Source organism: Trachurus japonicus, chromosome 24 (genome assembly GCF_045865225.1).
Source record: "Trachurus japonicus isolate A0001 chromosome 24, Traja_1.0".
NCBI lineage: Eukaryota > Metazoa > Chordata > Actinopteri > Carangiformes > Carangidae > Trachurus > Trachurus japonicus.
This window is the reverse complement of record NC_140930.1, coordinates 21,016,936-21,031,765: the sequence shown is the minus strand read 5'-3', so window position 1 is coordinate 21,031,765 and position 14,830 is coordinate 21,016,936. Positions and strand designations below refer to the sequence as shown.

At 43.8% G+C, this 14,830-nt stretch overlaps 1 protein-coding gene across 1 annotated transcript in view; it reads left to right on the top strand.

Annotated features, from left to right (window-relative positions):
- The window catches only part of lama4 (laminin, alpha 4), a 51,658-nt gene that overhangs the window by 27,732 nt on the left and 9,096 nt on the right, over positions 1 to 14,830 (top strand). The window contains exons 10-24 of the mRNA XM_085771109.1: positions 1,602 to 1,712; positions 1,975 to 2,086; positions 2,268 to 2,432; positions 2,814 to 3,007; positions 5,064 to 5,180; positions 5,506 to 5,654; positions 6,280 to 6,421; positions 6,522 to 6,615; positions 6,698 to 6,814; positions 11,663 to 11,848; positions 11,965 to 12,104; positions 12,813 to 12,977; positions 13,647 to 13,792; positions 13,990 to 14,152; positions 14,260 to 14,393. Coding sequence (XP_085627235.1) covers positions 1,602 to 1,712; positions 1,975 to 2,086; positions 2,268 to 2,432; positions 2,814 to 3,007; positions 5,064 to 5,180; positions 5,506 to 5,654; positions 6,280 to 6,421; positions 6,522 to 6,615; positions 6,698 to 6,814; positions 11,663 to 11,848; positions 11,965 to 12,104; positions 12,813 to 12,977; positions 13,647 to 13,792; positions 13,990 to 14,152; positions 14,260 to 14,393 — 2,135 coding nt within the window. The remainder of the gene's footprint in view (positions 1 to 1,601; positions 1,713 to 1,974; positions 2,087 to 2,267; positions 2,433 to 2,813; positions 3,008 to 5,063; positions 5,181 to 5,505; positions 5,655 to 6,279; positions 6,422 to 6,521; positions 6,616 to 6,697; positions 6,815 to 11,662; positions 11,849 to 11,964; positions 12,105 to 12,812; positions 12,978 to 13,646; positions 13,793 to 13,989; positions 14,153 to 14,259; positions 14,394 to 14,830) is intronic.

Genomic DNA, 14,830 nt, shown 5'->3' with positions numbered 1-14,830 from the left:
AGCAGGGGTTAATTTGAGCCGGATCCTGCCGGAACAAGATCCGGCACCTCTTAATTTTGGCCTCCCTGTGTTCCGGTACTTATTTGGGCAGATCCGGCACCTCTCATTAAAAAAAACGTTTTAAAAATGTTTAAAATAAAATAATATGTATTTATTAATTTACAGAACAAATCCCCATAATTCCATGTTGTTTATAGATTTAACGTCATTTGAAAGAGTTGGAGATCTGTTGAAGTTGACGCACTGACCGGTATAGTTTCGCTTCTACCGCGCTGTGCACTGCTGCACTCGCCATTCTCTCTCTCTCCACCCCTCTCTGCCTGTGTGTGTGTGTGTGTGTGTGTGTGTGTGTGTGTGTGTGTGTGTGTGTGCGTGCGTGTGTGTGCATGTGTGTATGCATGCGTGTGTGTGCGTGTGTGTGCCGCGCGCGCCAATAACGGCGAAAGAGCGAGATGAATGAACGGAACGATATTGCCGAAAAATCTATTCGTGGCGGACGTAATTTATTTGAAACTATGGGAAACAGTGGCCGGAGCAACAGGCGGGACCCTGGCATCAGCCCGCTGACAGCAGGGAGATTCAGAAGAAGAGGAGAGGCAGTGAGCGGAGAGTAGTGTGGGACGTCCAGCGACAGGTCAGGGATGGGATGCACAACTGTTTGGACAGCAGCTCAGTTCAAGCTGAAGCAGACTTACTATCCCTGGCTTCTTATGGAAAATTCAGGTTTTGCTGCACAACTGAGCTGAGCATACTGTCTATTAATAGGCTGCCGTGCCAATCTTTGAATAATAGAAAGATTTGTGTGATTTATTATAAGCTCTTTTTTTTGTTTGTTTTGACCTGTTGAGAAAATTCCTGCCTGTGGTGATGTGGGCATTTGCCTGTGCTGTACAGAGTAGGCTATAGCCTATATTTGAAATTGAGGCTTGTGTCCCACAGCATGGCATGTCCGCCATCATCGCCCCCCCCCCCCCCCCCCCCCCCCCCCCCCCGACATGCGCCGCATACGTTCCGGGACCTCTGCCCGTCTCGTCATCCCTGAGCTGTCATATGTACTTTGCGTTCCGGCACCTCATGATTTACAAATTAAGCACTGGGTTGAAGTAATAGTTATGAGAACTTTCATTCTGATCTGAGAATAGCACCAAAGCGATTGAGAAAAACTTTAGCAGTTTAAAGGAACGTGTACATTTTGCTGTTGCTAGTTAGCCAACGTTAACAGCTACTTATCAGTCTAAATAAGACTTTGTGAGTTCAGCATCAAACTTCATCCTTTGTTCTCTAACAGCTGTCTCCAGAGGTGGAAACAAACACCAGTGTTAACTCTTTTCTCCATCACTTCTACTCTTCCACCTAAGTTATCATGCTAACCTGCTAGCACAGACCCACTAGCCTCCAATCTTCCCTGAAGGTGTAGCACTGTAGCTATGTCTGTATTATAAACAATAGCATGGACCATGTTGATGATTTAAAAAAAACAAAAAAACAAAACAGCACCAGTTTATGTTTTCTTTAAATCTTTTAAATGCTACTTTAGCTTTTCATTACTTTTAAATGATCATGATGCTGTTAATGCATAAATGTAATTTCTTTGCATCCAGGCTCAGTTCCAAAGCTGGAGAAATCAGTCATCTGCAATGGGAGCTCAGACCGAGGAGCTGGAGGAGGCCACAAGCGCAGTGGTGACAGACATCAAACAGCTGGGAGAAGCGGTCAGCGAAGTCATGCTTCATTTAATGATCATTTAACTTTAAGAAGTTTAGACCACAGCTTTTTCCATGGAAACACATTACACAGCAGCACTGCAACTAATAGCTCTTAGTAACATCTTTGCACAAAACTGTAACTGTAAGGAGTGAATGGTTTTTCCAGTTATTCTGACTTTTTTAAATCTCTGCATGAGGACTTGGAGTCACAGTGTGGTCTTCAGTAGCAAGCAAAGCCCTTTGATGAGTTTTATGTGGTGGTTTTCAGGAGAGTGTGGTGGTGAGTTTGGGGAACAGGCTGGATAACGACACACAGGAGACCTTCACCCTGGCTGAGCAGCTCAGCACAAATCTCACTGACCTCAACATTCGTATTGAAGGTATCAAACACACATACAACAGAGTAGGCTACTTTGCACTTCCTGTGTCTTGCACATTTCTCACACTTTTGAAGTCGGTCTTACAGTACAGAATCCTGCGGCTTCTGAGCCTGTGCTAATACATATACGCAGGGTGCTTTCTCCGTACTCTAATGTGTGTGCATGTGTTATGTGTGTGTAGAGATGATCCACGATTGGGAGCTGTACAGTGTTCAGCAGGAGGTGGATCCAGAGGTGGTCAGACGCAACACAGAGGTGGCCCAGGGAATGGTGACCAGGATGAGGAAACTGGACCTGTCCCCACGAGAGCCCATGGCCACTGATGAGTCAACTGAGGCCCATGACTGTGAGGAAAACACACATACATAGTACACATTGTACATCAATATAATTCTTTTTTGCCAATGTAACAGACACTGAAGTGAAATAACTGACTGCGATATAACAGTTTATGAGTTACCAGAAAAGTTGTTGTAGTTTTTATTTCAGTTTCATTCAAAATCATATACACAGAATGATATTATCTGCTGTTTTCTCAAATTTTCAATGCAAAGTACTTGCTTAACAAACATATAACAATAAGGACACAACAAAATATGGCAGAGACTGTAATACACACTCCTGCAGTACTACTGTAGTCTGAGAGTGTACAGAAGTAAGACCTGGGTCAGTCAAATGTGACACTATTGATGACAGAGTAATAGCTCATGTCTTACTGTGTTTCCAGTGCTGAGGCGTATCCGTCAGTTGGAGAAGAAGTTGATGGTCACAGATAGCCGCCTCCCACCTGTCAGGGAGGTTCTGTCCCGGTTCTCCGCCCAGCTGTCAGACGCGCAGGGCTTCCTCCATAAAGCAGCCAGCAGCGTCCAGGAGGCCTCGGACAAGAACAGAGCCAGCGTCCTCAAATTCCAGAGAAATGAGGTGACTTCCCACGACCCCCATGCTCTCACCGAGTGCCACTCCCCTCTCTCGTCTATCTCCCCCAGCACTCCTTTTTCTTACAGTGTTTATCACTATGAATTCATGACGATACAGTACTTTTAAAGAGCTCGCAGCCAGTCCTCCCTGCTGTGAGGGAGTGTGCTGGCATGGAGATCCTCCTCTGAGTGCTGTCTGCTTTATCTCCACTCATAGTGCTCCAAACAATATTGAGCTGTATGTAATCACACAGAGGTACCTGTCCTTAAAGGACACAAGAGGAGCTTGTCTCTTCCATGGTTGCCTAATAGTGTGTGGGGGAGATCTGGTTGTAGTTTACCAGGCATGTCAGAGGATTGTTTATCTTGGTATTTAAGTGCCGAGAACACAAACTCAGAACCATCTGTGGAAGCTTTGGGCTGTTACATTAGGAGGGGGCCTGCGCACAGGGACAAGTAATGGCTGCGATGAAAAATGTTTCCCATTACATTATCCAGAGCCTACACACAGAAACTTTTTTTCCCATGATGCAACCCACAGCCAAACACAAAATTATTACTGTACATATGACATTAATTTTCTCTTCTCCTAACGCTGGGAGAGAAACCCAGAACACTATTAGGCATTTATTGTTTTTATTGTTCAGCAAACATTGCACAATATATATTATACACTATACAGAATACAGCACATATATATGATGACCAGTTATACTTCAATGACCATGTTGCATCCATCTCTCGGTTGTGTCACTTTGCACCATACAGCATGACCTCTACTAGCCCATGGCCATTTGAATCAGACAATGAGTAATATGTAATGTACACTTAATATAACAGACAGAGAGTAATGGAAATACCTCATTAAAACCACAACAATTCAAAAATAGCAGAAGGTTGTGAGTTCAACTTCAGTGAACTCCCGCTTCCACCATTCATTAGCATGTTGTCAAAAACAGAGATCTGTTTGGGGTTATTAGGAGACCTTATTTAACCTCTTTACTAACTACACTATACTATAAGCCCATCGCCAACAGCAGACAGCTACAGTACAGTCAGCAAGTAGCTGGTGAACACAGGAGTTACGTATAGTTTGAACCTCATTAAAGCTAAAAGAGAGGAAATACTGGCCTGGTATGGACACAACTGCACTGAATGTCAATGTTGCTTTAATAAATGTACAGTGTAGTGTAAGTTATAAGCAGTGTAATAATACTGCGTGTAATAATATGGTAGTTCAGCAGTTGAAAAGAAGTAACCACTGTGACCTGTGACAAGTTTCAAACCCTGTACGTTCATGTTCATGCTGCAGACATGTAGAAATCATTGGCTGTCTCTCTGGTAGCAAACACATTGAAACATGATTGTATCTGTAATCTCATGTTCAACTGTGTTTAATCATATGTGGCTGGAATTTGGACACAGGAAGTTGTGATTCAGCGCTTGCAGCCATGTCCTGGTTGACATTATGGGTCTGTTGCCCAGCAGAAGAGTTGCTGCTGGACTCTGTGTGTGTATCTCTGTGTGTATGTACTGTATATGTTTGTGTGTGCATGTGTTATCAGGAGTGTAGATCTCCATGATCAGGGTCTCTGCTGTAAATCAATGCCATGAATGGTGCACTAACCAAACACAGAGCCTCTCCTAATCTGGGGCTCTTCCTAGCCTCAGCACAGACCAGTCGACACCAGCTGCAGCCACAGTGTGCACACTGCTGAGTGACCACAGCCAATCAAACCATCTCGGCATTGTGCCATACTTAGTCATGCAGTGGTCAAACAAAAGATGGGGTTGTGAGCTCCAACATCCACATGAACATCCTCATATAGGTGAACAAATGACAAACCACCTCTTTACATGGCATGCAAATAATAGATAGATGGATAGATAGATAGATAGATAGATAGATAGATAGATAGATAGATAGATAGATAGATAGATAGATAGATAGATAGATAGATAGATAGATAGATAGATAGATAGATAGATAGATAGATAGATAGATAGATAGATTAGAGATAAATATGTTCTGAAACTTAAGTGTTATTCTCTGTGCCCAGGCGAAGCTGCAGGGGCTGACAGAAGAGCATGGCACTGTCAACAACACACTGGAAGTAGCCAGAGGCCTCATCGTTGACACTGAGGAGACTGTGGCTGAGGTGGATGCTTTGGTGCAGGTGAGGACATGTGCTTCTCTGGACAAAAAGTGGTTTTAGTTACCGCAGTGGTGAAGGTTGGTTCAAGAGAAACATCTCTGGTACCCTAGGTATACTGTACTGTATACATGTATATACGGAGCATGCACCATCACCCAATAGACTGTGACATTCACATATTCATATCAGACCTTGTGGTGAATATACTCATGAAATTATTTCATTTCAAACTGCCTATGCTGTACTCACAATGTAACTGAGATTAACACTTGCATAGCCTATACAATAAATGGAGCAATGCACGTGTGTGTCTTGCATTACTTCATATGTGTATCTGTGTGCACAGAATGTGACAGAGTACCACGCAGCGATCGATGGCGCCAGCCAAAAGCTGACGGAGAAGACGGAGCGTCTCTCGATGGCTGACAGAGATCTGGTTCAGAGGGCCGACAGCCACGCTCAGGAGCTGGAGAGACAGGCCGACGAGCTGGAGGAGTAAGACATGATTTAAACTCATAGAGGGACCAAAAGCAACAATGAATTGGTTAATCTTTCAGTACTTCTGAACTGAACTGAACTGAACTGAACTGAACTGAACTGAACCCTAAACCCACTGGTTCCTACTGAACACATGAACCTCTAGGAATGAAATATACCTTCACTAGATGAGACAATCAGACAAGAGGAGGCCTGTCTCTTTTACTTACACTTGGAAAGTAAATGTGTTATCTCTCTCATCATGTCTGTTCCTTCTCTGAACTTAACAAACTGAGCAGTTAGTCCCGGCCTGTCACTATCCAATACGAGTCTCATTGTAGCTCTCAATCTATTGCTCTGCTTAAAAGGTGTACTAATACCTAAACCAACAATGGCAAAAGCTCTCATCAAGCATCACCCCCAGCAGCTCCAAGTAAGAAACCATGTTTGGCACCAGAGAAAACTAGTAATAGCTCCTCCTAGGATTAGGATTCATTTACTTTAGGATTTATTTTTCACTTTCTTCAACAACTAGCTGTTAAACCTGGTATTATTTCCATGGGCACTGAGTATCTTTGATTATATTAGTAGAATTATTGAAACACTCATATTAGACTAACATCTACCATCCTGTCTCCTCCAGGGATCTGAAAGCCAGCGATGCTAACGGCTTTGTCCAGAAAGCCATCAGTGCTGCGAATGTCTACAACAACATAATGAAATACATCAACGACGCAAACATCACATCGGTCACCACCTTCAACTTGTCCCAAAGAGCTGAAGATGTGCGTTACACTGTAGTACTACACAGCATAAATGAGCTGTCATTCAATTCTGATAGTGAACTAGGTTTCACCATGTGTGTTGTGTTGTGTTGTGTTTCAGGCCATCACTGGGATCAACACACAGCTGCAACACCTGGTAACACAGAGCGACAATGTTTTCAAGGAGTCTGTGTCATTACATTCAGAACAAAATGGTAATGGTAATGGCTGACAGAACTTCATTTTACTGTCTTATTGGCGGCCCCTCTGTTATTTACTACATTTTTCTGTTGACAGAGGTTGAAACTGAGGTTCTTGACCACCTGAAATACATCGAGGAGACTAAAGAAACCATGGATAAAAACGCCAAAAAACTGGCAGAGGTTGTGCAGGATATCAGTCAACTTCAGACAGGTGAGGTGATATTTGGTCCCTAAAGTTCCTCTGATATGTATGTATACCTATATTTATTCATTCATTTATTTATTTATCAGCCCTGCTGATTTGCTAGTTGCTAGTTTTGAAAACCATTCTTTCATTGATATTATTATTTTTTATTTTGATGAATCTGTTATGATTGGATGTTATTACATGTTTGACCGCTAGGCGGCAGTACTGGTTAGTAGTCAGCTTACCGTACCATATAACGGGGTAGAGCAAGACTGCATGGAGCCACATGTATGTTGTTGAGAACGTGAGACATTAAACTAAGTTACTTGCTATCAACACGGCCTCATCCTTGGAACACGAACATGACATGGTACCAGGAGTAAACTCGAATGAACGACATGGATTTAAAACCACCGGAAAGTTTGAAACTAACGGGGAACGTCGACGAGAACTGGCGCACCTTCAAACAGCGGTTTCACCTGTATGTTGCTGCTACGGGACTCGAGGAAAAGCCGGAGGCAAGAAAGGTAGCGCTGCTGCTAACAATAGCAGGGCCACAGGCCATAGAAGTATTTAACACGTTCGTGTTTGACAGTCCTGAAGATAATGAAAAGTTGGATGTAGTGCTTAGCAAGTTTGATGCTCACTGTTCTCCGAAGAAGAACGAGACGTACGAGAGGTACGTGTTTCGGTCTCGTACACAGCGGCAGCATGAGCCTTTTGATAGCTTCCTGACGGACTTGCGGCTAAAGGCGCAGTCCTGCAACTTCGCAATGCTGAAGGACTCCATGATACGGGACCAGATTGTCTTCGGTGTGGCGGATAAAAAGGTCAGAGAGAGGCTACTACGGGAGATGGAGCTGACGCTGGCAGGAGCCATTAAGATCTGCCAGGCCAGTGAGCTGTCCCAAAGGCACGTGAGGACGTTCAGCGAGATGTCTGCAGTCGCCTCGGCGCAGAGCGACAGCGCGGCAGCGGTTGGAGCAGTGTCGTATCAGCGGAGACGGCGCACACAGACCCGGCCTGCACAGCAGTCGGAGGACGTGATGACAAACTGCAAGCGCTGCGGCTCACAGCACAAGCCTAGACAGTGTCCAGCGTTTGGTAAGCAATGCTCCACTTGCCAAGGCAAGAATCATTTTGCTAAACAATGCTTCTCCAAACGGAAAGAGTGGAAAAAAGAAAAAACTGTAAACTTAATAGACGAGCCTGATCTAAGTGACACGTTCTTTGTTGGAATGGTGAATTGTGAAAGTGAACAAATAAATAAGCCAGACAATGTAAATGATGTCACTACAGAAGATAAGTGGATAGCTCCTCTAATGATAAATGGGACTATAGTCACCATGAGATTGGACACTGGTGCGAAAGCAAATCTCATAAGCATGTGTGATGTGAAGGCAATGAAAAATAAGCCACAAATAAAAAGAAAAGAATCTGGACTGAAAGACTACAATGGGCGGCCAATCAAATGTTTGGGCACATGCAGGTTGAGTGTCACAGTTAAAGGAAAAGTGCACCACCTATCCTTCTTTGTTGTGAATGAGGGACGGGAATCACTTCTTGGTGACAGAGCCTGTGAAGAACTGGGGCTTGTGAAAAGAGTGCATCGCATCGTTCCAACCATAAACCCAACAACTGACTGTATGGACACAATTGTTCAGAACTTTTCAGATGTTTTCAAGGGTTTTGGTGTTTTGCCCTTCACATATAAAATACAGTTGAAAGAAGGAGCCCAACCAGTTGTGCATGCAGCACGCAGAGTTCCGGCGCCACTGAAAGACTGCCTAAAGAAAGAACTCGACAGAATGATCATGCTAGGAGTGATCGAAAAGGTTAATGAGCCTACAGACTGGGTCAACTCACTGGTCATCACAAAGAAAAAGAATGGTGAGTTGAGAATATGTATGGACCCTAAAGACTTAAATGAGAGCATAAAGCGTGAACATTATCAAATACCTACACGTGAAGAGATCATCAGTGAAATGTCAGGTGCCAAATACTTCACAAAGCTTGACGCCTCACAAGGCTTCTGGCAGCTGAAACTGGATGAAAGCAGCACCAAGTACTGTACCTTTAATACGCCCTTCGGCAGATACTGCTTTCTCAGACTGCCTTTTGGAATCAAGTCAGCACCTGAAATATTTCACAGAGCGATGGAGCAGATCATCGAGGGCTTGGATGGAGTTCGAGTCTACATTGATGACATCATCATATGGGGTTCCACAGCCCAAGAGCACAACGAGAGGCTGAACAGAGTTATGGAGCGCATACAAAAGTATGGACTGAAACTCAACAAGAGTAAATGTGAGTTTGGCGTTCAAGAGATCCTCTTCCTGGGAGACAAGCTGTCTGCACGTGGTGTCGAGCCAGATAAAGACAAAATACATGCAATACAGAACATGCCAAGGCCCACAGACAAGACAGGGGTGCTACGCATCATGGGGATGGTGAATTTCATAGGTAAATTCATTCCCAATCTGACAGCAAAGACATCATGCATACGAGAGCTTCTGCACAGGGACTGTGAGTTTAAATGGACAGTGAAACATGAGCATGAGTGGCAAAAACTCAAGGACACACTGAGCACAGCACCTGTGTTGGCATTTTATGACCACACGAAGAGGATAAAAGTGTCTACAGATGCTTCCAAAGATGGTATTGGTGCCGTTCTACTCCAGGCTGAGGGTGAGCACTGGAAACCGGTAGCCTATGCATCTCGGGCTATGACAAAAACTGAATGCCGATACGCTCAGATCGAAAAAGAATGTTTGGGACTGGCGTATGGTTTGGAGCGGTTTCATAGCTACGTGTACGGCCTGCCATCTTTCACAGTCGAAACTGATCATCGACCGCTGGTCGCCATCATCAAAAAGAATCTGAATGAAATGTCTCCACGGATTCAGCGGTTAATGATGAAGATGCAAAGGTATGATTTTGAACTGATATATACTCCAGGTAAACACCTAGTCCTTGCTGATGCCCTATCCAGAGCAACTACAGGCGACAGTGTGAGTGCAACAGACGAGGACATACAGTGTCACGTGAACATGGTGTCGGCTACACTGCCTGTGTCGGACACAAAGTCAAGACAAATAGCGGAGGCTACAGCAACGGATGCTGAGCTACAGCATGTCATGAAGAACATGGATGAGGGATGGCCAGCTGGTTCGTGTCCACAATTTTACCATGTCAGAGGTGAGCTTAGTACTGTGGATGGTCTGCTGTTGAAAAAGGGCAGGATTGTTATTCCACGGGCTTTGAGAATGGACATGTTGCACAGGATACATGAAGGCCATCTCGGCATCGAAAAGTGCAAAAGGAGGGCGAGAGACACGGTTTTCTGGCCGGGACTGAACAAAGACATTGAAACACTTGTAAGTAAATGTGAAACATGCCAGAAACACAGGAACAAGCAGAGCAAAGAGCCTATGGTGGTAGCTGAGGTGCCAACAGCACCATGGCACAAAGTAGGAATGGACTTGTTTCATCTCAGAGGTAAAGACTATTTAGTGGTAATGGATTACTACTCAAACTTCCCTGAGATGGCGCTACTAACAAGCTCAACATCAACTTGTGTCATAACACATGCTAAATCTATCTTCGCCAGGCATGGCATCCCACACATCGTGGTGAGCGACAATGGCCCCTGCTTCAGCAGCAAAGAATGGCAGAAGTTTGCAGTGCAATATGATTTCAAGCATGTGACGTCAAGCCCACACTATGCACAGTCAAACGGGCAAGCTGAAAAAGGAGTTCACATTCTCAAGCAACTCCTAAAGAAAGCAGCTGACAGTGACTCGGATCCCTATCTGGCTTTATTGAGCTACAGAGCATCACCTCTTCAGTGCGGCCTATCACCAGCTGAACTGCTGATGAAGAGGAAGCTACGAACAACTTTGCCGAGTCATCAAAACGACAAATTAAAGCAAAAGAATCACTCAAAGATTGAACATAAGCTACGACAACAGAAAATGATGCAAAAGTCATTCTATGACAGAACAACCAAGCATCTCCCTCCACTGACTACCAACGACGCAGTCAGGATTGAGGATGCTGATGGATGGAGTACAAAAGCAACTGTCCTGCAAGAAGTTGCTCCACGATCGTACACGGTGAAAACTGATGATGGACAAATCCTCAGACGCAATCGTCGCAGTCTATTAAAGACTCCTCAAGGGACTGTTGGTGAGCTCAGTGTAACCTGTGGTGAATCTCAGGTAACTCCCACACCTGCTATGGACTGTAACACTGACTCTCACACACCTACTCCAAGCGAACCTGAGTTAAGAAGGTCCACAAGAGAAATCAGAAAGCCTGATAGACTGAACTTATAAACAAAGAAAATTCAATATGCATGTTAAAGATGTTGAACAAAATGTATATTGATTGATGTTGTGAATGTGTTCTAAATGGTCTAGTAGTGGCTTAGAGATGAGTTATGCAATCTGATATAAACTGTCTATACTGCTTATATGTTGCAGAGTTATGCTGAATGAGAAATGGTTGAAATAACTGACACAGCTAATGTGATGATTCATGTTAATGCATTTTACCTTAGAAAAGGGGGGATGTTATGATTGGATGTTATTACATGTTTGACCGCTAGGCGGCAGTACTGGTTAGTAGTCAGCTTACCGTACCATATAACGGGGTAGAGCAAGACTGCATGGAGCCACATGTATGTTGTTGAGAACGTGAGACATTAAACTAAGTTACTTGCTATCAACACGGCCTCATCCTTGGAACACGAACATGACAGAATCTACCATTTAAAATTATTATCTGAAGATCAGCAAGCCATCTTTGTTATACCCACCCCCTTTGAGGTAAACTTTGATGATTTATTCTCTAATCTGCATCCTTTTCCAGACAGGACACCAAAGCGTCTGGAGTTCACGCTGGAGGTGGCTGAGGGGACTCTGAACCGCTCAGCAGAGGTCCTTCAAACTGTGACCCCTATAAGCAACAAGGTTGAGGAATGGGCCAACAACATGAGAAACAATGAGTACTCAGCAGATGCTTATGAGCAGGCTGTTTCCTCTGCTGGAGAGGCTGGTAATAGAGCCAGGGAACGCATATGTTTCAAAGATTCTCAATTTGCACATAGCAAATGTGTTGACTCTCCAGTTTCTTATCAGATTTAAATGAACATTTTTCTTCTTGTTTTGCAGTGGAGAACCTGAACGTGCTTGTTCCTGAGCTGCTGGACAAACTGAAGGTAGTTGAGGAGAAGAAGCCTGTCAACAATGTGACAACCAACATCATGAGGATCAGAGAGCTGATAGCTCAGGCCAGAAGCGTGGCCAAGAAAGTGAGTTAATGACTGACTTTAAGATTTTACTGATTACTTTTAAAGCATGTCCTGGCCTGGCCTGTCTACTCCATTTTAAAATGATTAGCACACATGAGCCAGTTTGCAGCTTTAGATCGCTAGGTCAGGCCTTTAGCTGTGTCTTAATTTAGAGGTCACATGCTTACTGTGTTGCAACAAGGCTGTGCCATGTCAAAGCCAACAGGCAGATCCTCTGCACTTCAACACATCCAAAGATCGATAGTGCCCCAATGAACTTTCAGAAAGACAAACAGACTCCACATTACTAACAATTACAGTGCTAACAAGACATTCAATTAGAATAAAGCATGCAATGACAACATGAAATAAACAGTGAAATAAACAAAGTAGTTTTTATGAGAAGTAGCATTGACCTAATACCAGTATTGATGCTTGTGGTCATGGATGCTATTTATAAAATATACCAAGCATAAAAATGTGATCTATGATATATCGGAAGGTACAGCCATCTAAGTCAAACACACACACATACTGATCACCAAAGTATTATTCAAAGGACCTGATAAAATGTCTTGTTATTAAAGCCAAAGCCTTAATCCTCATAGCAAGATTCTTATATATATAACAGAAAGAAATTCTTTTGGCCACCTGAACATTTCCCATGCCTCACTATCAAAAGAGATATTGGCCTCCATTATGCTCACTCTGGGTTGCTTTCTATCCCAGGTCCAAGTGTCCATGAAGTTCAATGGCCAGTCCTCTGTGGAAGTTCACCCTCACAGTAACCTGGAAGATCTGAAGACGGTGACGTCCATAAGCCTGTTCATGAGAGTGGACCCGGACAAGGACCCCATTGAGGACCGCTTCATCCTGTACCTGGGAGACAAACATGTGAGGAGTCCAGTTTGGTGTCATTAGCATAGAATAAATGTTTACTAGGAAGAATGCTGAGTGGATGCAGACGGGAACCATTAGATCGAGTACACACAGTTGCAGGAAACAATTGTATGCACTTAATGTAATGGCTGCTACGTGGGTTGGAATGAGGCCCAGATCTGTAACTAAAACTTCACAGACTTACACCCAGGGGCCTGGGGGCAAAGATGAAAAAGCAGGGGGCAGCTTGTGGACATGAATTGTTTGTTGTGATCATGGGAGCAGGAATAACAGCCTTTGAATGTGCTCAGTTGCCCTATTGAAAAGGTTTCCAAGAGACGCCTGTGACAATAGTATCCACCAGACTTAATTTACATACGGTAAATACCGTTAGCTCCCGCCCACTGGAGCTGAGAGTGATCTCAGCTGCCCAGTGTGAGGCCCCTCTGTCCTCTTGAGCCATGTTTCACCTTGGTGATTTCTCTGCTACTGTAATGTATGCAGTGGTGATTGTCTACAGCTTTTACAGCGCGGAGCAACAGCTTCAGCATAAACACAACTGTTGGTCACAAATCTAGGATGTGCATGCTCCTGTAAAGTAGCATTTCCTTGGAGGAGTGTGAATGGTCATGATGGGGAGTGGGTGAACCGGCTTTGATGTTTTCTGATGTTTTACGCCCTCAGGGTAAGAAAGACTACATGGGTCTGGCCATCAAGAACGACAACCTGGTCTATGTGTACAACCTCGGGGGGGAGGATGTTGAGATTCCTCTGGGTTCAAAGCCTGTCAGCCAATGGCCTGCAGTCTTCAACTACATCAAAGTGGAGAGGTAATATCTGTTAATGGGCTTCATATAAGAAGCACTCATATAAACTGATTGGTGTAGGTTCATTAGTTTCATTGGATCATTTTTAATAAAATATAATTTAAAAGTTTAGTGAATCTTAGGATGATGAGATCTATGATGAGTTAACCACACACGTCTCTCAGAGTTAAAAGACTTGTGTGTGTTGTGTGTGCTTGTAGGCTGGGCAGACATGGAAAAGTCTTCCTCACCATTCCCAGTCAGAGCTCCACAGACGAGCAGAAGTTCATCCAGAAAGGTGAAGCTCCAGGCTCTGACTCACTGTTTGACATTGACCCCAAGGACATCGTCTTCTTTGTTGGTGGGGTCCCACCAGATGTCAAGGTAATGCATTTCACAAAGGTTTTCATTATAAATTAATGCTTAATTAGTCATTCTAAGTTATTCCTGAATGATAATGTGTGACTGTGGCAAACTGCTTTGAACTTCAGCTCCCACCTCCTCTGAGTCTTGCGCCATTTGTGGGCTGCATCGAGTTGGCTTCACTGAACAATGACGTGATCAGTCTGTACAACTTCAAGCAGACACACAAAATGGATGTGGTGACCTCAACACCATGTCCCAGGTATACATATACAAGGCTTGGCTGATTTACACATGCAGGGTGATTGTTGAAACTGTTTAACTGAACAACCATTGTGGAGGGTGAAAACCTAAAAATGAAGGAGCATGTATAGACTCTTGTATTACACAACAGTCATTTCAGTTTGATGATCCTATCTTCAATAGAATATTAAAAGTCTTAAAAATAGACAATTGTCACAGAAATTAGTTATATAATTCTGGATCTGTCTGATTTGATATTATACTTTTGTGGTTTAAATGTATCATTCATTGTAACAAGAGTATAGATAAAGACCCTGTCCCAATTCTCCCCCTTAAATCTTCCACTTGGTTTTGAGTGCCCTCAACCGTAAATTCCCCTCGTTGAGGGAAAGTGGCTGAAAATCTTTCCCTATGGAAATGGGACACCACCAAGGGGGCAGTTGTCGGTCTGAGAAG